This window comes from Sinocyclocheilus anshuiensis, unplaced genomic scaffold, assembly GCF_001515605.1.
Source record: "Sinocyclocheilus anshuiensis isolate Anshui unplaced genomic scaffold, SAMN03320099.WGS_v1.1 scaffold1563, whole genome shotgun sequence".
In the NCBI taxonomy this organism is placed as follows: domain Eukaryota; kingdom Metazoa; phylum Chordata; class Actinopteri; order Cypriniformes; family Cyprinidae; genus Sinocyclocheilus; species Sinocyclocheilus anshuiensis.
Window position 1 is genome coordinate 202,652 of NW_015552706.1, and position 23,907 is coordinate 226,558.

Here is a 23,907-nt window from a genome sequence, read left to right on the forward strand (position 1 = left end):
GTGGGTGGAAGGGCAATATCTATTATTTCCTGAATATTACTGATGAACTGATCAAAAAGTAGGCTACGGTTCACATGCGTTTTACTACTATATAGTATAGTAATAGTAATAATTTAGTACTTTCTCCTGTTTTATTGTTGGTTTCCTCTTTTCTGATAATTTGGAATGAGGATAAAAATACAAAAAACAAACATGCAAATAAGTTCAAACAACCATTCAATATCTATTATTTCCTGAATATTACTGATGAACTGATCAAAAAGTAGGCTACTGTTCACATGCGTTTTACTACTATATAGTATAGTAATATTGCAATAATTTAGTACTTTCTCCTGTTTTATTGTTGGTTTCCTCTTTTCTGATCATTTGGAATGAGGATAAAAAGTCAGCTCAGCTCCAACAATGAACTGTTCCAATTATACACTTATTTTCACATAGCTATGAGAAGCGTTAAACATGGACGTGCGTGCAGTTGCCGTACTGTATTAAAGCTTTAATCAGGATAAAACTGTATATTAAAAGCTAACATAAGCCGTAGCATTTACAAATAACAGCATATCTAAAAGTATGAGACAACAACAAACAAAAAACATAGGCCTACCATTAAAAGCCGTGCTTGCACAGGTTCTGCACGATCCTCTTAAATAATATACTCTGCTTCTCAATAGGGCTCAAACTGATAAGCAATATAGACGACGCCTTTGTTTACAATACAACCGGAGCACATGCCGCCGAGGTGAGGGGCGGGAGGTTTAGACGAGCACTAGAGGCGGTTTAGCCAATCACAACACACTGGGCTAGCTAACCAATCAGAGCCCATTGCCTATTTCTGAGGGAGGGGCTTCATAAAAGCCGGAAATGATCAGCGCGTTTCTCAGAGAAGGGACAGAGCGGTGTGGAATAAAGGTAAACTATGTGAAAAATAATGTGTTTTTTTTAAAACGAAGCATTAACACATGTTAGACTGCACCCCATAAACACAATCAAGCCTAGAAAAAGACCAGTGAACCACCCCTTTAATGATTGCTATTGGTTGTGATTTTTTTTTAAAGTATTAATCTCTCTTATTAATTAGCAAAAAGATGTAGTTGTTGATATTTAATTGTGCATGTCATGTTCCCTGTTTTTACCCTTGTCCTCATCTAACACTCAATTAATCTTTAAATACACTAATTTACAATAATACAATTAATACAATAATTTGAACACTATTCATTGTCATCTTTAGCAAATCTCAAAACGAATATCCAATTTTCATACTATACTACAGAACATTTTAATGTTGTGTTGCCAAAATTTACTTGATTTTTGTTTTCAGTCATTTATTTTAAGTGAATTAGGCAAATATCTTTGCATATTATTATGCAATTTACTTTTTGCATTTTTCATTTTACTAGGGATTTGCATCCCTAGTATCTAGTGGAAAAGCATACTTTTTTATAAAAAAATTAACTATTTGTAGATTGAAGCTATTTGATTAACTTATGCAGTTTTCTATATTAATTTCCAATATTAGTTAAAAATAGTATTTAGTTGAGATGCGTGCAGTATACATCTATATGCAAAATTTAAATTACATTTTTTTGTTTTTGTATTTTTTTTTGTGCAGTTCTGTTGTTTAAATACATAATTCATCATTTACATTTTCTCATTTATTTATAAAAGAAACAGCTTTGCTAACTCATTTTTATTTGCATCAAGTGTCCATTCCTTTAGAGAATTAAACTTTCTAAAATCTTTCACGACTTGATCTGGTGGACATCAAAAATGAATGCAGGTTGTGAAACTTCAGAAACACGCATCTAAGGAACAGTCCTGTAGACCTTCATTATGTTGAGCCACATTCTTCGAGACTCATAACTTGGGGATTTGCAGTTTGAGATTAGCGGTTTGAGATTAGCAGTCGAAACATTACACACAAGAAATCCAGCTACCATAAAGTTCTGGCTCAAGTTCAAATTACGTTATAAGTGCGTCAAAGCAAAACAGCACGACTATTTCTGACATTTATAAGTCACTCATTACGGTTTATTGGAACTGAGCTGATAACACTGTATGATAAGTTCATACAGATAATGATTCATTTAAGTAGGAACTCTATATGTACCTTGAATACTGTTGACCACTCAATAGTTAAAGAGAAGTGATTGATTGCATTAATTATACCAAAGGAAATGTGCTGTAGTCATACTAGGTCATTAGACAAATAACACTGCTGGAGGACAGACTGCATTTACATGATTCAACCAGCAGGTGAGGCTACTGTCCCAGTGCAGGCAAGGCAACTCAAAGCTTGCCGAGCTGCTAGTTTTACCAATGATTTATTGCAGCTTCATTAAAAATAAATAAAATAAAATAAAAAATCATTTCAACTGAAGCAATAAGTCTTTGCATATTGTTTAAAAGTATCTAGCAGATGTGTGCACAGAAAAGTTTTGGACCTATTTTCAATCATTTTTTAAATTTATATAACATGTTGATGTGTTGATTTGCATAAAAAATATGTTTAAGAATGTTAAAATCCCCAAACACGAATGCTTTTCGGTGCATAATATCATCTATTTGAATACTTAACAGACCTAAGGCTCAGGAAGTGTGGGCCAGGGTTTTAAATAATCACTAAAACTAGACAGTCCAGAACCTTTCTCTTCTTTGCTTGGGGCAGGGCTCATGGTAGAATGATAAGGCATCGTGGGCAATGTGCTAGCCTGCTGCGTATCCAGTCGCTGCTAGGCAGCGTGGGTATTGTAGTGCATCTCCACTGACTTAGAGGCAGGGTGAGTCATCCATTAACATCCTCAGGATCTGTTTTGAAAGCGGCAAACATACGACCCTGTTACGAGCGCAATATTCTGACACAGGCATTAATGACTCTTACAAGCCCTGTTAATAGCCAGCTAGGGGACTTTATACTCTCTTTGTAAAACAAATGAGCTGTTTTGCTTTAGTTTATGTTATCACAGACACAGCCTCATTCTACTGTATCTTGCATTGGAAAACTTATCAGCTCCTTTAACTTCAATGTGTTTGTGTCTCTTGCAGTGAGGGTGTTCAGCTGGCCATCACAGCCCTCCTCGTGAGGTCTACAGTCATGGCTGACACCGAGGACCCCCTTTAAAGCTTGGCGTGTAGCGGCACCTTGCCTCTGAAACCAGACGAACCTGAGTTTGCACGTTGAGGTTTATCCAAAAAGCATCTTTTCCTGCTACTTGAAGAATTTCAGAGGCAGAGAAGACACGTGGCGTCATCCATGAATTCACCAAACACACCCGGTAAGAGATTTTACTCATTCATGTCGATGTTTGCTAATGGATTTTGTCTCATTTGATAAAACTTCCAGGTGTTTAGCATGTTTAAAGACTGGAATACACTACATGACTTTTGCCCAGTCTGCAGGAGGCAGCACTAGTTGCTGAAAGTCAGAGCCAGTCTGCAGATTTTGTAGTGTATGATGTCCACATACTGTTATTTTTTTAGTCCAGTCTGAAGATATCAAACATGTTTGATATTTTGAGGCAGTTGAAGAAAACATTCTTTTCCATTTGTCATGCGTCTCCTAGAAAAGCGGCGTATGTGAGATTGTTGTGTTTGAAACTCTGGTAGTGTGTGATCCTCAGTCGTTTTTCTCTGTAACCATTTAGAAAGTCAGCAAGTGTATGATACCTAGTGTTTTAAATGTGTTCAGTTTCAGTGTTTTAAATTTGCTTAGTTTGTGAGGTGTATTCCAATCTTAATTCCATTCTGCAAAATTCTACAAAATCAGCCCAAAAGTCTTCAGATTCCATCTGGGCCTACAGAAGAGCTGCAGTATGTGAACGTTTGCACTTTCTGATTTTGATAGCACTGTGCACATAAAGTGTTGTTGTTTTCCCTGGTTTGACTTAGACAAATGAGTATGAATCTGTTCAAGGCAGCACAATTTGGTTGCATTTTGTTCAGCAACTTTTGTGCTTTTTCCTTACCTGACCTGTGAGGATAGTTTATTTGGTTGATTGATTGATTGATTGATTGATTGATTCGATTGATTTGGATAGCTCAATGTATATTTTAGCTTTTTTTGTTTATTTTTCTGTTCAGAACTAACATTAGTTGGCTTTTCTAGCCACTTATTTTTACATTTTGGCATAAAACCCTCACTTGAAGTGGATTAATCTTATTCTAATATTATTGATTGATTGATTGAAATGGATTGATTGATTGATTGATTGAATGAATGAATGGATGGATGGATGGATGGATTTGGAAAAAACACAAGCCCATAAACTATAATGGAAACAAATTTAGATGATTGGATACTATTCTCTACCAGTAGCTGTATTGTTTTGATTGTGCATATTAAACCACAAGTAAATGATTTCATTAATTAAAAGAGCCACATTGCCTTATACAGTGGCTAAAACTTCCATTTCTGTTTTCATTTTGTGCCAGTTTACCTAGAATTAATGGTTTTGTACTTTTGAACAAGTTATGAAACTATTTGCCAAATATTGCTAATTGTTTTGCAGTGTTATGATAGATGGCTCTAGTCCTCACTGTGTGAACTCTTTTAAGCATCTAAAACCCTTAATTAAATTAAAACCGTGAACATTTTTTTAATTCATAAAGTGTGGTGATATTTTAAAATCTGCATTGTAGTTGGTGACAAGGCATCATTTGAATGTATTAGCATTGTGTTAGGAAAACAAATGATTAGTGTGGCTTTATTTAAAGGTGTTTGTTGTTATAGTAGTAGTAGTGCAACGTGACTCACAGCTGTAGCAATTACAGATCACGTTTGGAAGAAGATTTTTGGTCTTTCAGCGGGCGAGTAACCCATTGTTATGATTGTGTGAGTAATTGCATATAATTGTCTCATCTCAGGTGAAGCTTGTTTCTTGACTTGTTGCTCAGGCAAGCAAAACCTGTGGATTTTGTCCCTCTTCCTGCATCTGTTGGCGTACTTTGCAGCTTTCTTCTCATCCTCGCCCCTTTCTTTTCACATCAGCCCCCTCTTAATGCTCCTTTAATTCATACCTTCGGCCCTATGCCCGCCCCCACTCTCTCCTCCCCAGCACTCCTCGCTTGCCTCTCTCTGACTCTCTGCCGTTTATAATTAGAACTGGTAACAACTTCTATTAACCCTCTGTCCCCCTCATGACGTCTTTGAATGTCAGTGGATGCCGTGGCAACCTTCTACTCTGCGCCCTACTCCACATCAACACTGCCCAAGGACTCTTCGCTGATTGGCCCGTTTGCTTGCCGTGATGCAAACTCACTGGTTCTTTTACGTGTGCTTTCTGTGTGATTGCCAAAGTGATTGACATTTTATTGAGTGTACAGCTCCAATGAAACCAGCTCAGGAAAGTGCTCTTAATATATAACAGCAGATGGAGTGTTGTGATTCTGTGGCTAGCATTGATGCAAGTAGCTAGTCTGTCATGATAGCTATTCAGGTATCAGGTATCGAGTCTTTTCGTTTTCTCTAGCTGGTCTTTTTTTATCACATTGAGGAGTGTTATTTAATATCTCTTAGAAGTGCTATTACTTTTGAAAACCACTGTGAACGACACAGTGGAGTTTGGATTTTAGCGCTGTGATTGCAAGTTACAACACTTTGTGAATTGAGCACCTGTCTTTGATTACTTGTAACACAAACATTTATAGATTCACAGCTTTAGTTAGAAAATGTACCTTATATGCCTTACAAACATGTGTGCCAAACTGAAAGACCCTCAAGAAACATTTTTCAGTATGTGTACAGTTACACCCCTAATTATATTATATTATATTATATTATATTGCTGTCCTATATTTGATCATTTCTGTATTTTATTGATTACATTTTTAATAATTCATTATTTTCTAATAATAAAATACAATTTTATTGTATTTTATTTTATTTTACTACATTTCATTAATTTATTAAATTAGTTTCTAATTTAATGATTGCACTTGATCAAATGGCGATTGTGTGGGGAACGTGAGATGTACAGCATGGCAAATATGAAAAGTTGTAGTCTGCAGTGTCAAATAAAAAATAATAATGAGCTGTTTACAATATAGTTAGGTTAAAGAACAGGAAGAATAGTTTTTATTCTTATTAGTTGTAATAAAAATAGTTGTGAAAGATTTGTGATTATTTTTGATACATTCAGGTATTTTTTGTACATTGCTGACTGTCTTGTGCACAATATATCAGTGCCATATCAGTTATCGGCTAATATTAGTTAACACTAGTAATTCATTACAGACTTAACATTGTTAAAAGTAGTTTTAGCAAACATCTAAAGGAATATCCATTCTTTGTACATTATAATATTGTGATGCCAAAATTCATGTGTAGGATATTTTTACAAAATAGCATAGCAGTTTTACTAGCATATAATTAAAAATAATTATATGTACCAGAATCAGTGCATCCTTACTTGAATTATTTTAATATTGCTGTTATTTTACTCTTAATAACTCATTTTACTCATAAGTGCCCTGTGAAGTGGACTTCACATGATATTCCACCATGATTCCAGTTCCAAGGGAACGTACACGTTACATTCAAAGGGCATTAAAGTGCGCGAGGCGTGAATTTATATTGTATTTATTTACAGAGGTATATTATGTCACACTTCACACTTCTCTAATAAGTTTCGTCTGTGTGTGAAGACAGTAGCGCAAATCCGTGAATGAATGTTCCGAAGTGAAATAAACTTCAACGGAATAAATTAAAGTGTGCGAGATGTGAATTTAAATTGTATTTATTTACAGAGGTATATTATGTCACACTTCACACTTCTCTAATAAGTTTCGTCTGTGTATGAAGACAGTTGTTCAAATCCGTGAATGAATGTTCCGAAGTTAAATAAACTTCAACGGAATAAAGTTGAATGGAATTGAATTGAATTAAAGTTGAATAAACTTTACTCATTTTGACTCATTTTGGATAATAAAGTTTATTGTTAAATTGTTAAATGCCCAAACCTTTGACTGGTACTGTACTATAATATACACAAAGAATATCGGCCGATATATTGATGTTTTTTACTCCCTAATATTGGTATCGGCCCCAAAAAGCCCATATCGGTCGGGCTCTAGTTATCACTATGTCGGAGACACGCTAGTTTCCCCAAGGCAGACAAACTTAGAGTGTTTACAATCATCTCGGGTTTAAATCGCGCTCAAATTGATTTGATTTTGACGCAATATTTACACTGAAGCTCGCAGGCTATGGTATGGGTAGGGGCCTGACATTTCCCGACCAGCCGCCGAGTGGTGCCAATCACAACACACACTGGCCCAGCTAACCAATCACAGCACATTTCGTATTTCAGAAGGCGGGCCTTCATTTGATACAGGAACTATTCGAGCTGTTCATGCCAGACTGGGGAGAGGGGTGTTGTAATAATGTAAAATATGTGAAAAATAATGTGTTTTTCGAACAACCTAGTATGAGAGCCTGTTCTAGTACACCCAAAACAAAATCAAGACTTTGTAAAAGAGCATAATAGAACCCCTTTAAGGAGTAAGGTTGCACGGTTTGGCCAGAAAGATCATATTGCAATTTATTTTGACAAATATGATTGTGATAAAAAAAATGTTTTGCTTAATAGTGGACTTTATCACAATTATTGTTGTTATATTATTATTATTATTCATTTATTTAATTCAATCACAGTTTTTGATTGCACAGATTTATATTTTTATAAAATAATTGTATACAAATTTTAAATAATTTTAAATAATGATATATTATTTTCTAATAATATTTTCTATTAAATTAAATGTTATTACATATCATTCATTTATTAATTAAGTATCACATTTTGGTTTAAAGGGGACCTATTATGTCCCTATTATGCCTGTGAAGTTTCAGCTCAAAGTACCCCACAGATAATTTATTATATCATTTTGAAAATGCCTATTTTGAGTGGAAGCAGAAACACGCCGTTTTCGTGCCTGTATCTTTAAATGCAAATGAGCTTCTGCTCCCTGCCCCCTTTTCCAGAACAAGACTGTACCTTTACAGCTCGTTCCTCTAATACTCTGCCAAAAAAACATCTGTTTGGTTTAGATTTTCATGAAATCACGCGTTTTAAAGCCATATCAGTGTAAACTTCTGAACTGGGGTTTTCTGAGCACACACATCCGAGGCACGCGCACAGAAAGTGGCTGTCACACAGCATGTGATTAAAGTTCTCTTTCATGTCTTATTGTGCTTAAACTGTCAAATACACACAAGTTTATGTTAAAAACACACACACGTTACAAAAACAGTCGGTTATGACTGTGAAGGTAATCAGCTGGGAAAGAAATTGCATGTTTATATTAGATCTGTGTATTAAGTGACAGCAGCATAATATACAGTACCTACCGCTGTCTACGCTGTTAATCTGACCTAAACAATAAAATAAAAACAGAATTCACTCACTGCTCTTGACTGAATAACTTCTATAGCTTCAATAAGAAGACATTTCTAACTTGAATGCTGCATTTAAATGCTCTAGCGTGAAAATAAACATGACGGATGTGTGCGGCTCACTCAGGCCGGGGTCTTTGCCAGTGTTGCCAAGTCCGCGGTTTTCCCGTGGAATTGGGCTACTTTAACACTATTGCCGCGGGTTGTTTTTCATGTCCGTGGGTTGAAGCGCCCCCAATAATTTGATTTTCAGCCCCTGGAATGCAAATTTTACTGGAGGAACCACGCCGAAAAATGTTTTTTTTACCGGGGAACCCCACTTGAAACGCAATTGGGCTAGTTTTGGGCTAGTTTTGAGTAGCAATTGGGCGGGTTTTGTTGTGAAAACCTGGCAACCCTGGTCTTTGCAGTCAACAGTCGTGGGTGGGGCCTGTACAATGTGACGTCACATTTCACAGATTCTGCAAATGTCTTGCTCTGAGACATTGCTTATGATTAATGGGGATTAAAAAAAGGAGCGGGTGGATTTTTATCATAATACGGTGGCTCTGTACACACACTGCCAACACACATTTATGTTCAAGCAACATCTAAAAGTGAATTTTGCATAATAGGTTAATGATTGTACTTGACCAAATAGTAGTTTGTATGTTATTTTGATAATTGTGTAGCCTTAATAATGAGAGTTTCTTATTAAATTATTAACATGAGTACATCACTGTCATATCTGTAAAAGAGTGCATCGTGTGTGGAAACGCTTGAGTTCTATGAATTTTTTTTTTTTTCGTGGATAAACATCCTAAAATGTGTGCATCCAACAAGTCATAAAATCTCTTCTGAAAGCATTTGATCACTGACATTTTTATATCCATTTACGCAAGACCAAATGCTCTAAAAATTGCATTTTCCAGACATAATTGCAAACATTAAATTTATGTGCATGCGCTATTCTTCGTCCATATATTTCTTTTTTAAACCTCCGTTTCCATTTGCAACTCAACTCGCATTATAATGAGACCGGTTTGTTGTCTGAAAAGTGAGCGGGACAGGGATCAGTAAACACCGCTTTAAATGAGTCAACCTATTCGAAACATTGATTTCTCTGGAATACCGCAGGAGGCCGTCCTCCAACACCGAGGATCCTGTCATTATCTGTATGTGTTCATATTTGATGGAATCGGTGGAATAAATAAATACACGAGTGTGTATGTGAGCGTGTGTGTGTTTGCTGGCAGGGAGGAGCATTGCAGTTGGGGCTGTGCAGAGAATGAGTCATCGCAGCTTTCTGTTTGAGGAGAAAGAATCTGTATGTGTCCCCTGTCCCGTGTATGTGTGTGAATCCTCACTTTGGGTGTAAGTGCATCAGTCTATGCTTTGATATGAGTCATCAAATGATGATTCTAAAAAAGGTTGTTTTTCTCACTGTAAATGTATACAGGCACCCTATCAGGCTTTCATGGGCAGTTTAATGATACATTTGACCGCATTTGCTCATGTTTGTGCTCAGAAGGATTTTTTAGAAGGCTTGTGTCTGTATGTGCGTGTGTGTGTGTGTGTGTGTGCGTGTGTGTGTGCGTGTGTGTGTGTGTGCGTGTGTGTGTGTGTGTCCTTTAGACCTCATTGCAGAGCAGAACTGAAAGCTAATTCTCTTTGCCTTTCTCTCACAGGAATGTCTGGCAGTCTCTCAAACGAGGACATTTAAGAAACAATTTTGCAAACTGGAGCTAATTTCTCATTCCTTCCAGGTGACAGCACTTTCAGAATGGATTTTGCGGACTTGAGAAGTTCTCTTTGCTCATAATCAAGACCGGTAACAAATTGCTCATCAATCGGGCGGTTGTTATTCAGGTGGTATCGACAGGCCCCGGGCTCGTCTGTGCTGTGTTGGATCGACTTGCAGTGAAATGATCCCACAGCACTGACCGAGTTCGTTGAGCGCCCAGGCCTGGTTCAGGTGCAGTGACATGATGACACCAAAATTCAAATGCACAAAAAATTATGTTAGGGTCTTGTGGGTAGTTGTCAGGGTGTTGATGTGTGGTCACTGGCCCAAACCCAAGTTTATGTGGTATTTTGTTCCCTACTTTATACATATTTAAATATTTTCCGACCTGTAAAGTATAATGCTTGTAAATTGTGTAGATCAAAGGAAAAAAAATGGCAAAAAAAAATCTAATTTATACATTTAAAGGGATAGTTCACCCAAAAATGAAAATTCTGTCATTAATTACTCACCCTCATGTCGTTTCAAACCTGTAAGACCTTCGTTCATCTTTGGAACACAAATTAAGATATTTTTGATGAAATCTGAGAGCTGTCTGACCCTGCATAGACGGCAACGCAACTGAAATGTTCCCAAGTCCAGAAACGTAGCAAGGAGATCTGTAAAATAATCAGGGGTGTGAAGTAACGAATTACAAATACTCACGTTACAGTAATTAAGTAGTTTTTATCAGTAATTGTACTTTTTTGAGTAGTTTAAAAATTGTGTGATTTTACTTTTACTTGAGTACATTTTAATTGATGTATCGGAACTTTTACTCCGCTATTTTCCTCCGTTTGTGGTCGTTACATGCTTATTTTAAAAAAGTTTCCCCAGAAATATCTCGATATTTAATGTATTTTTCCTTACAAATTGTATTATCAGCATAACAATTCGAGTAAATGTGTAAAAGGTATGGCATGAATTTGCCATCCTACTAGAACAATGTGCATCAAGTTTAGTTATTTTTATTTCTTTATTGCAAAACGCTAAAACTGGCACCGATTTGGAGAGAAATGGGCTCTCATTTTAACCCATATCATGGTGTGTGATGCTGAACTATGAGTTTCTAATGGTGTTTGTATTTGCACTGTTCTAAACATTAATATTTTATGTGCAACAACAGCATGCTGTCTCAGTGGCCTCACATGATTTTAAATCTATTTTTTCAAACTTTATGATTTAAATGTGGATGATTGTATTGAGAATAACTTTCATCTTTTCTTCAACTGAATACTGTTTCCGTGCTGTTTTGATGTATTTTAAAGAGTTGGCAGTCAAAATTAAAACTGCTGGATGATAGATACTCTTCATTCTTTGACAAACAAGATAATGTGAATTACAGAATGTACAACGTTTTTAAATGTATAAATTGCGGTGTACAGCATTTATTATGAGGGGGTAGAATCCACAGCTCAGTACTCACTACTCAATACTCATGAGTACTTCTAAATGGGCTACTCTTTTACTCTTACTCAAGTAGTTTTTTGGACAAGTAATTTTACTCTACTCACACTACATTTTTTGGAAGGTAATGGTACTTTTACTTGAGTATATTTTTTCAGTACTCTTTCCACCACTGAAAATAATCCACGTGACATCAGTGGTTCAACCACAATAATACGAAGCTACGAGAATACTTTTTGTGGGCAAAAGAAAAAAAAAACGACTCAATTCAACAATTCTCCTCCGCATCACCCTGGTGCCATTTTGGAGAGTATCAGCTGGACTAAACAACGTATGCTGTTCTGTGTCAGCTGCGTCACTCGGATCAAAAATATCTTAATTCGTGTTCCGAAGATGAACAAAGGTCTTACGGGTTTGAAACGACATGAAGGTGAGTAATTAATGACATAATTTTCATTTTTGGGTGAATTAACCCTTTAAAATACATATATTTTATGTATGGATACTGTCACTTGGATACTAGATATGGATACTGGGGGCAGTCGTGGCCTAATGGTTAGAGAGTGGGACTTGTAACCCAAAGGCAGCGGGTTCGATTCTCAGTACCAGCAGGGATTGTAGGTGGGGGGAGTAAATGACCAGCGCTCTCTTCCACCCTCAATACCACGACTGTGTGTGTGTGTGTGTGTGTGTGTGTGTGTGTGTGTGTGTTCACTACTCACTGCTGTGTACTTGGATGAGGGAATGCAGAGCACAAATTCCGAGTATGGGAACACCATACTTGGCTACACCTCACTTCACTCGCTTTTTCACTTTTTGCACTTCTTACCACTAGCAGCGCCATCTAGTGGCTGTGTGTGGGACACCCTTAAAGGGATAGTTCACCCCAGAATAAAAACTGTCATCTTTTACACACCCTTGTCATTCCAAATCCATAAGAAATTTGTTCATCTTCGGAGCACAAATGAAGATATTTGTAATGAAGTCTGAAAGATTTCTGTTCCTCCATTGAAAGACTGTTCATCCCAATCTCTGATGCTTCAAAATGATCGTAAAGAGATCAAAAAATAAATTATATGAATTGAGCGATTTAATCCAAGTCTTCTGAAGGGGCACAGTCACTGATGAACAGATTTAATGTATGCTTTTAATCAAATATAAACATTGATCAGCAAACTATGTTTACAGCATTCAGAAGCTCAAGCATGCTTGCTTGGCGTGGAGGAACCAGTGAGGTTCATTCTCACGTCTCACGCAAGTATAGTTGAGCGGATTACATGTTTATATCTGAATAAAAGCATGATCATGTCTCTTCAGAAGAGATTAAACTGCTCGATTCATATGGATTTATTTTCTTTGCGAACCTTTTGTTAACCTATATTTCTCTTTATGGATATTTTGAAGCAACAAAAGAGAAGCTTTAAGGCCTCCCTGTGATTTTCTGTCAAAAAACTCAATGTTTTAGCATTGAATAAAGCAAATTAATTCTACTATTGTTTTATAAAAATCAATTTTTCTAAATACTTGTGTTTTTATTGTACAGTGCAGTGTATTATTGTAATAGTAATTCCTTTATTTTTTTGTTATAAAAGTAATAAATTATACATTTCTTTATTGATTTCTTTGATTTTTATCAAATAATTTAAAAATTGTTTTTTTTTTATTAGTAGTATTATTATTGTATAGACATCGAATGGGGAAAAACAGGTTTGTTTTTTTTTATAATAATATATTATTTTCTAATAATAATTCCTTTTTCCCCCCTGTTACACGTACCTCTGCTCTGTCTTTTGGTATTTTTCACCCATTTTATAGTCAACCAAAGTGAAAGTTTTTAGCCAGATCACTTTGAAAATATCACACCTCTTCTCTACAATCCGCACAGTGTGTGATGAGTTTTGTCATTTGCAAACCTAAACGAATAAATGTAAAACTTGAATATTTAGGGTTTGGGGATTTAGAACAAACCGCTAACCCTACAGTAATAGTGATGCTTGCCTTAGCATACTTCAAATACATTTTCCTAACATGGCAGCGGTCACAGGACAGTCCTCGGTAAGAGAGTTGGTTATCTGTGTGAGAAACCGCTGTGTTTTTCTTGGCTTTGTTTTAATTAATCCCATCCAAACCGAGACTATTTTTGTGGGCTCATAAGTGTGAGCTAATATAGTCAATGTTATTTAGGCTGGGAGAGAGAGAAAGAGAGTTCACATGCTCCAGAAGCTTCAGCGCACATTTAGCCCATCTGTCCGCAGCCACAGTGAGTAACGGCCACATTTATTTACCATTCTTCTCCATCGTCCAAGATTCCTTCAGAACCCGGTGGTGAAAGGTTACGGCTCGCTTTGGGTTGGCCTTAATTGGGTCAGGTCTGGCTAAAGGCGAGAGACTAGCTGTCAAACAAAGTCTGCTGCCAAAGTCCTTGACATTACCAACATGAGTTCATCACTTGCTGAAAAAGGGGCTTAAAAAACAAGTGGTGCGCTCCCCCCACCTTCCCATGGCGAAATATAAGCCCAACTAACGTCAGAAAGCCCAAAAGGTACATCCACTTATAAATAACAGGGGCGGCTGGACACTAAAGCCAACAGGCGAGACTGAAGTTGAAAGGACTATGTAAAATGTTTGACGTCCATGCATCTCTGGGACAGATAGCAGTTAAGCATGCTTGTAACTTAAAGAGCAACAAGTGCAGAGTCTAAGCGGTTTTCAAGATGCAAGCATGCGCTGCACACACACACACACACACACACACACATATATATATAAACTCATATATATTAATTTAATTATTTAATGCATTGAATTTGTTGTATTAAATGTTTAAATATTTATTTTTAATATGATTTATTAGGTGCAAAAAATTTAGGTAAAATTTTAAATTTGAGCATTTAAATTTAATGTGTTTTAAATGCATTTTTTTTGCACACTTCATTAGATAATGATAATAATAATAAAAAATTAATATGTTACATTTGTGTTAATAAAGGTTTAAATATTTATTTTAAATTTGATTCATTTTTATTTAAAAATTACAAATAAAATATCAAATATGGAAATGTAATGCCTTTTTAAATGCATTTTTTGCACAATCCATTAGATAACAAAAAATGATAGTATTAAAAATATATTTGTTTTATTAAATGTTTAAATGTTTATTTTAAATCCATTATGTATTTATTTATTTACTTAAAAATCGTAATTAAAAATAAAAATTGTATGCGTTTTTAACTGCATTTTTGCGTACTTCATTAGAATAATAAAATATTACATTTGTTTTATTGAATAAATGTTTTAATATATCTATTTATATAATTGTATTTATTATTATCTTTTTTTTTTTTTTTTTTTATCATGCTGCATGCTGTCAATTGCTCATGGACAAATCATGCCTCACAAAACATGTTTCTATTTTCAGCCTTGGTACAAATGATGTGTTAGCCCTGCTATGGGTGCCAAAACATTTAATGTTGAAGTGCTTTGATTTCGCCTGAGTAAATAGACACACACAACCTGTATTAGCCCTCTTAGATCACGCCCTATGGCCAGGCAATGATTGGAGATGCTGGGTACATGCACATCTGTTCCATGTTGTTTTTAAATGCGTCTTTTTTTCAAACAAGTGCTTGTCAAATCTTCTCTTTGATTGTTGCCTGCTCTTGAGCCAAATCCATTTTAATTCTCCAACACACTAGTGGTCATAGTGACAGACTGCTCTAAGAAAAACACGTCAGAGGTCTAATTTAGGCGTTCTGGATAAATCTTGCCCTTTAATATTGGTCTGGGACCAACTTTCCTTGCATGAAATGTTTAGCCATCATTGTAAGAAAACTGTGTGGTCTCAGATTTGATTCTTCCTCTTTATTTAGTCTTGACACGTCTTTGAGCTTTGTGCTTGTGCAACAGGTCAGTCCGTCTTGGATAATAAATGCGATGAGCATGCATTAGGCAGTGGGTCCATAAACTGATGTGGAACATCGATGCCCGATAACCTTGTCATATATCAACCCAGAGGGCATGAAATCAATGGTGCAATTCACAGTGGATGCATTATGCTGCCCCCACACCTAACATAACAAAGATTTAGTACATTACTGATTTAAATTCACCTCCAAACATCAATGTGGTCTTTTTAAATATTGAAATTGTGTAAGTCTTCATTATCAATTAGAAAATTGACTTTCAACAACACAGGAGCCACATATTACATTTAATATATATAAAAACATTTAATTCAATGGCTGTTCATTTTCATTAGATAAAATGGTAATAGTATACAAAATTTAGTTTATTAAATGTTTAAATATTTATTTTTAATATTTAAAAAAAATCATTTTTAATTTTACTAAATGTTTAAATATTTATTTCTTAAATTTAATTTAAGTGCAATTTATATCAATTTATTTATTTAAAAAAAAATGTAATTGCATTGCCTTGTTCATTTTGCACACTTAATAATCATTTTTATGTAATACATATTTAAATGTTTATTTTTGTTTTTATTTATTCAAGGCTGTTAAAACTTTAAAACTGAAAAAAAATTACATTTAAAGCCCTGGTGCATTTTTGCACACTTCATTAAATAATTATATTGTATTACAGTACATTTATTTTGCTAAATGAATGTTTAAATATTTGTTTTAAATTTATTTTAAGTGCAGTTTATGTAATTGTATTTATTTATTGAAAATGTTTTATATGTTAATACATATAAACATATTTAGTTTATTATTAATACATATTTTTATGTTTGTTTAATATTTTAAGTTTTATTTGTATTAATACATAATGAGCTAATAAATTAAATATATTATATAATTAAATATATATTTTTAAATGTTTCAGTTGTCATTTTTTATATATTTTTTAATATAGTTTGAACACAATTTTTACACATTTTTCCTTTGTTTTATTCACTACTTATTTTACTGTTTATTTTTTGCAATTCACTTTTTGAGTTGTTTTTGCTTTGAATGATAAATAGAGTGAGATTACAGCGCTTGGCATATCACAGGTTTGGTAATGCTGCATTGGCCGCCCTAGTCTTTTGACCCACATGCGCTTGTGAAACGGTTACCCTTGTGTTCTCTGTGTCAATAGTGCTGACGCAGATTCCTTCTGTATGAAGGAAGCAGTCCTCTGTACTAAAAGTGTAGATATAAACGCTTGTGTTTCAAACGCATGAATTAGTTCCATTCATTATAGCGTGCATTGGCACAAACCTAGCAGCGCTCGTGTTGTTTTGTATCTCGTTTGCCTTTGTGCTGGCTCGTATTATCGAGTTAAACTCAGTTTGGTCTCACTCCTCCAGTCCTGTCACGGTCTTGTGTCTGATTCATTGGCTTCTTTTTTGGCTCCTTTATTTACATGATAAACAATCGACCATCCCCTCTCTTCCATCTTCCATCTCTCTCTCTCTCTTACCCCCCTCCTCTCTCTCTCTCTTTCTCCGAGCGAGCTCTCAGCTCCCGACTCTATTTATAGCACAGTCCCACCTCTCCCCTGTCGCTCGCCAGCTATTTCCAGCAGCCTGAAGCAGCTCCAGTCTGTTTGTAAACTCCACGTCTCTATACCTCTGCTCTCCCGTTCGCCTCACCCAGCGGGTGAGGGTGCAGAGATTCGGCTTTGAACAATTACACAAAAGCAACACAAACGCACTAAACGAAACAGTCGGACGGTTCAGTTTAAGCCCATTCGTCAGGAGAGTGACTTGTGTGCTGTGCTGTAAGCGAGGACTTGTACGGAGAGGCGAGGGGAAGGAAGGAACAGAGGGACTGGCAGGCAAAAGTATCCCAGTGATCTACTTAGTGATCGTCTCTCCGGTTCTGTCGCTTTCATCTCATCCCGTCGCATTTCGTCATGGGGAAGTCGCTCTTTTGGAGTCCGCCGATACCACATGCGTGACTTCAGACGTTTGCAGGATACAGGAACGCTCAGACCGGGGTCTTGGATACAAGCCACACTTGGACTTGTCGGTGTGAATTAGCAGTTTGTTTCTGACATCGACAATTAGACAAGAAGGTGATGTGGTGTATGAATAGACTCGTTTGTGTGGCCGTAAAGCTGCTAGTTTGAGTGGACAGTTTGAGGATTTGTCTACGGTGTTTCCTTTCACGGATACCTGTTCTGATTGCATTTGTTTATTGAAAAAAAAAAAAACAATTGAACCATGGAACTAACGGGCAAAGCGATTTTCGATTCTTTGCATGCGTGTACCTTTTGATAAAGGAAGTGGTGCTTTTTTTTTTCCCCTCTTCCTTCAAATGTGTTTGCATATTTGACTTTTTTGGATGGAGAGTGGGTTGGCATCTCCTTTTCCATGTTAATTTGTTTTTGCATTAATTGAGTGGCGATATTTCGAGACTGGCATGCTTTTGAAGCCAACCGTACCGGGACTGTGCGCGATGTTGCAGACAATCTATGAGACCGAATCCTGCTTCTCTTCAGACAGCACGTCCGGCAGAGAGCGACACGTGGAGCTGCTTTCTCAGTCCAGAAGCACCAGCATGCCCAGCACCGGTGAGTTGAAGAGCAGCAGATGCACAAGCGCAAGCATGCATGAAGAAACGTGTGTTGTTTTGAAAAAGAAAGAAGGGTGGGAGGTAGAAACGTGCTGGCATTGCCTGCAATTGAAGCTTCTTTGAAGTCAAACGTTGTTGATGTTTGTTTGAAAGAACAACAGTAGTGCTGTGGCTACATCTTGACTTTGTTTTGTCTGGGTCAAACTCTGTTTGGGTAAAACCACGAGGGTCATAGTGTTAACCTGGATTGGGCATCCTTAAACAAATGTGGCTGCTTTTCCTTTACGCAGTAGCACAATCAACGTCACTCTTTTGCACATTTTCTCATTGCATTCTCCTAGGCTAGTTAATCTTTTAAGTTTGTTAAGTTAATATGGTCAACCTTGTGGTTTTGAATGCTCTTGTAAGTGTTAAACCCGGTAGACGCAAATGTGTTGTGTCAGTTGCAAAATGACCATTGTGACTTTCAACTTAAGGACTTGACTTTCAACTGTTTTTTTTTTTTATTGCACTTTAGTTTCCGGTGTCTTTGTTTAAAGGGATTTAAAGTGATAGTTCACCCAAAAATGTAATTTTTGTCATCATTTACTCACCTTAATGTCCTATCCAAACCTGTATGAGTTAATTTCCGTGTGTTGAACACAAAAGAAGATATTCTGAAGAATGTGGGTTAACAAACAGTTGCTGGTAGCCACTGACTTCCATAGTGGGGGAAAAATAGTCAGTGGTTTGGTTACCCACATTCTTCAAAATATCTTCTTTTGTGTTCAGCTGAAGAAAGTAACTGATACAGGTTTGAAACGACTTGAATTTTCGTTCAAGTAAACGATGATTGAATTTTCATTTTTGGGTGAATTGTCTCTTTAAATACTGAGTAATGTTAATTAACAGCATGTACTTAAGGTAGGGTTGAGGTTAGGATTAGAGTTTGGTTTAGGGGTTTTGCATGTAATTATACATAATTTACTGTTATTACTCAGCCCTCTACGGACACCTTGGCAATTGAATCGCCATTGGCCTCGCTGCGTGTGTGTGAAACAAAGCGACGGCGAGTCGTGCGCCTTCACACTAGAGTTTACGGTAGGTTAAACACAGGTGCGTTGCACATCCATTCAGATGAACTGAAAAACAGCACAGATCGCTTGGTGGAGAGTGAAACTCTGAAGTGCTCAGTCAGAGAGTGTTCGGCGAGTGAAAATATATCTGAGCTGAACTTATACTTAGCCTCCAACTCACACACTGGCGAGTAAAATCTGAGAATTTATTAGCAATTGGCTAATATTAGACATAATTTAGTCGCCCAGAGTAAGATTTAGTCGCATATGCGAGTGATTTACTCGCAATGTAGAGGGTTGTTACTATAGTAAGTACATGTAACAGGGATACTGTAGAATAAATTGTTACTGTTTTTTATGTTGTAAGATGTTTAAAATGATATAATTTGGTTCCTCAGAGTTCGAGAGGCTCTCAGCCTTATTTTGGCTGAGTAAACTTGTCTCTCGTCCTTGTAAGAAGTGACGTCAACATTCCCGTCAGAGCTTTGTGAGGTTCGGCCATCTCTCACCTGCGCTTGAATCAACACAGAGGAATGACTATAACAGTGTGTGGGTGTGCAGCCGCTTCCTTTCCTTGCACCGGGCCTGTTTATCTGTCAACTGTTCAAATAGATAGATACGCTGTTATTTTCGAGTCATTCACCTCTTTAACTGTAAAAGGAACCCCTTCATACTGGTTTGAAATTTATTAAGGCAGTTTTCTGTTGATTTGGAGTAACAGTTAGACTGAATGTGTTACTGTAAGGGTTCAGTCTAGTGTTGACAGTGCTATCCAAGAAAATGAGAATTGTATTACTCCATCCGGACAGCCGAATGCCTCACAATCTGCAACAAACAACTGAAAACTCATCTCTTCCGTGAGCATCTAACTGCCTCTTAAAAAAATAAATATTATAATAATAAAATATATATAATAATACAATAATAAAAATGATATGCCTTCACTTTTTCTATTCTCATATTATGATCTTATCTTCTGATCAGAAGATTTGCATAACGCCGCCCAGATGTTCATGCAAAGAAAGAAGGCGTAACTTTTATTCTCGCTGTAGTATTGTTGGCGCCACCGCCATGCTGTGGAGACACTGGTCGCTGAGGAAATACATCAACTTCGTGCTGTGGATCGCCGGTTCGGCTTTCACTGTGGACGAAGCAGAGTCCAGCCCGGGGTCGTCACATGTGGTTGCCGCAAGCCCGGCTGTGTGTGATGCTGTGTTTCGTTGGGAAAGCGAAACTACTTTGTTTGGCCTTCCAAAAGAGGACACGACTAGAAATCAGTGGTTAAGTTGTATTTACAACACTGTTCCAGAACACTTCAACCCAAATATTCAGATGTGTGCAGCACATTTTTATGGAGGACTGTTTCCTGATCCTGGTAGAGTAGACTACAATGCCGGCTGTTCTGACTCACAGACTGTAAGTACATTTTTTTATATTTAAAGAATTTGCCACTGATGATTCAAACGCGAGTTTTGGGCAGTGTAGAGTAGCGCTTGTTGTTTGTCATTTCTCCGATCACAAATGCAGACATGGTTTTATGTTACGCTCCGGCCTGACAGGGCATCAAAGTATTGTAAGGGGCGTAACATTTCCGTCACACGCTTGAGGTATTCGGCCAATCACAACGCACTGGATAGCTGGCCAATCAGAGCACACCTCGCTTTTCAGACCGATGAGCTTTGTAAAAATCAACGCGTTTCAGAAAGGCGGAGCATAAAGGGAGAAACAATAATGTACATTATGTGGAAAATAATGTGTTTTTTGAACCCTAAACCGCATAAACACATTTCATTACACCAAATACACAAAATAATGTTCTTTTTAGCAACATCACATGACCCCTTTAAGCAGACACTTTTGAATTTGCAAACTCTACAAAAAATTTTCTGATATTGGTCCAAAAATAGTGCACCATTAAGTGCTTTATGATTGAGGCCAAATGAGTTCCCCTGGAACATTTCTTTTTTTTAGATTTTGCAAGTTAGGACAAATTTACAGGATAAGCTGAGCTGATCTTCTAAACTTGCTGAACTGGGATCGAATCATTATAAGTCGATACTCCCTGAGGAGGTTTTTAATTAATTATACCTGCGTTATGTAATGGAAAAAGCCTTGCAACATCATGCTGAATCATTATGGATTAGGTGGATTGCAGATTTGATGACTGACCAGTGGCTGCTTGTCCGAGCTTTTATCTCACTGAAAATATGTGACTGTAAAACAGCCCTAGAGAATAAAAGAACACTTTAGAATGTAACTTTAAACTGTTGAATTCAAAAGGAAGAAAATCCCTGCCAAGATTAAACGGCTGTGATTGGAAAGAAATTCATACTGTTGAACCTCCTTTGTTCTGTGGTCTGTGTTTAAACTGCGTAGCAGAAATATAGACTTTAATAGCAGTTTGTATTGTGTCAGTCACTTCAAACAAAAGCAAAGAACAGTATCTTTCAAATCAGTGACTGAAACTGCCAACACTGGAGCCAAAACATTGCATAAATGCATTGAATCGGGTGCTGATTTATAAATCAATGGCATGGCTTTGACATAAAGATGTCACATCCAGATGCTGGTGGTCCCCTGACTCACCTACACTCTTTAGATGCTTTAGATATGTTGTCATTTATGTTCCTCTGATAAAGCACATATTAATATCTCTGGCAAATTTCCTAAATGTCAGTGCAGCAATATCAATATTTTTTGGTTAGAAATGGGACATGCAAACAATGCTACATCAATGATTCTGGGTGGCGTGTTGGGTATGCACGTGGCATCTGCGTTATATGCCAAAACTAGCTAATGGATTTAGCCAAACAGTCTGGGATTGTCATGCAAGACCATGCTGCCATTTGGCATGGGAAAACGTTGCCAATAGATGGTCATGTGCAAAAGGCGCTGACTCAGTGTTAAAGTCTATGTGAAACACTAAGTGCTATGGTAGCAACCCATTGGACTTCTGTAATCTTTTGTTTTTCATTTAAACATTTATTTTGATCTGTCTTTGTTTGTTTGTTTTTTTTTCTGATGGCTTACAAGTAGGGATGTAACGATTAACTCAACTCACGGTTCGATGCGATTCACAATTTTTTTTTAACAAAATGAGATTTAAGACAAATTATAAATTAAATGTGTCCTTTTATTATTGCTTGGACAACATGCTGCATGTTTCTTTGTGAAATTTAAATATAACACTAATATACTAATATAGCACTTATAACATATAATTACTCTTTTGTTGGTTTTGATTGCTTCTATTGTCCTCATTTGTAAGTCGTTTTGGATAAAAGTGTCTGCTAAATGACAAAATTGAAATATAATGTAATAATGTAATAAACAAACCCCCAAATCAAATAAATAAGTAACACAAATAAAATAAATCTCTTCATATAAACAAAATAAGGCTTTGTCTAGGCTCTTTCCATGTAAGATTAGAGGCAACCACTGCATTTTAATCATGATCTAAACAAAGATGCTGATATATTTTTTTTTTTTTGCAACAAGCTGCAAATGATACACCTATAAATTAGCCACATTAATTAAACACACTGTTGCTGGGAAACTTATTGGTATGTAGTTTTTAACACATTCTTACTAATGCTTTCATTTATGCTTCAAAAGGGAGCAGTGTGGTTGGAGTGGAGGAGCTAAAAAGTAAGATGGATTGATGATGTCAGATTACAAGGAAAATCGCTTTCAGACCGACTTTATTGTTATTGTTATTTGGAACGAATAATGCAGAAATAATAAATGGTGAATTTTGATTTTGTAAGGCCAAGAGTAAGGTAAACTTTAGGGCTTTTTAGTCTTGAACTTTCATTTGCATACCAAGTTTGCTTACTACTTATAGTTGCCAAAATTAAGAGCTCCTCTAAATTTAGCTGTATCGTTCCCACCACGGCTAGTCAGCTATGTCTCCCCAGTGATGCCCCGTGCTATAATAAACACCAGGCATGTTGCGGCTGTTTACAGGGCTATGGTCTCACCCCATGTCTTGAATGGCAACTGGAGCTTTTAGGGCACTATGGGAATGCATTAGCCCCACCCACTTTATAGCCTTTCAACACCTACTTTGAGATCTGTTCTCAAACTACAGTGCACTTGATGTCGCGGTTGACAGACGATCTAAATGAAACAAACATGAGTCAGTCAATCAGTGATTCAGTGGATGATTCAAATGATCAGTTGTTTATCTGTTGCTCTTTTTGTCTTGCAGTTATCGATTTTCTGTGTTTGTGTAGGTGTTCATTTGACAGGTTACAAAAGTTCCTCATCGACAACAATGGGAGGGTGACGCAAAAAATTACAAAAATATGCTCAACATGGAAAACAATGAATATTAAAATGTACTCCATCAGTAGATCATTATAAGGAGATCATAGCGGACATTGGAAGCATTCAGTTTAGATTGAGGAGGGCATTGTGCAGCCGAGTGGAAATAGAATATGTATATACTGCAAGCTGTTCTGTTTGTACCCTACACATGAGCTAATAATATCTCATTGGTCTCATTTTACTATCGCCTGTTATTGTGTTTTAGTATAGTCTAGTCCTATTATGGTGCTCAGGGATATTTCTGGATGCAAGATATTGTAGACAGCAGTATGTATAAATTTGGTGAGTGGTGAGGCCTCTTTACAGCAAGTCTGTTCTTTATATCATTGTTGGTAGGGTGTTCAGGATAGGGCATTTCTAGGTGGTTTCTGGGTGATTCCTTATGGCCTACAGTAATTCAAAAGTGCCACATCGGTGTAAACCCCCCCCCCCCCCCCCCCCCCA

The 23,907-nt window shown here is 36.7% G+C and overlaps 1 protein-coding gene across 3 annotated transcripts in view; it reads left to right on the top strand.

Moving 5' to 3' along the window:
• Window positions 1–23,907, top strand: part of hdac5 (histone deacetylase 5) — an 85,315-nt gene that overhangs the window by 14,791 nt on the left and 46,617 nt on the right. For 2 of the 3 annotated variants that reach the window (XM_016459473.1, XM_016459474.1), the window contains exon 1: window positions 17,096–18,077. In XM_016459473.1, coding sequence (XP_016314959.1) covers window positions 17,927–18,077 — 151 coding nt within the window. In that variant the 5' untranslated portion in view covers window positions 17,096–17,926. Of the gene's footprint in view, window positions 1–3,042; window positions 3,273–17,095; window positions 18,078–23,907 lie in introns of those variants that run through there. The other variant, XM_016459475.1, reaches the window with a different exon arrangement.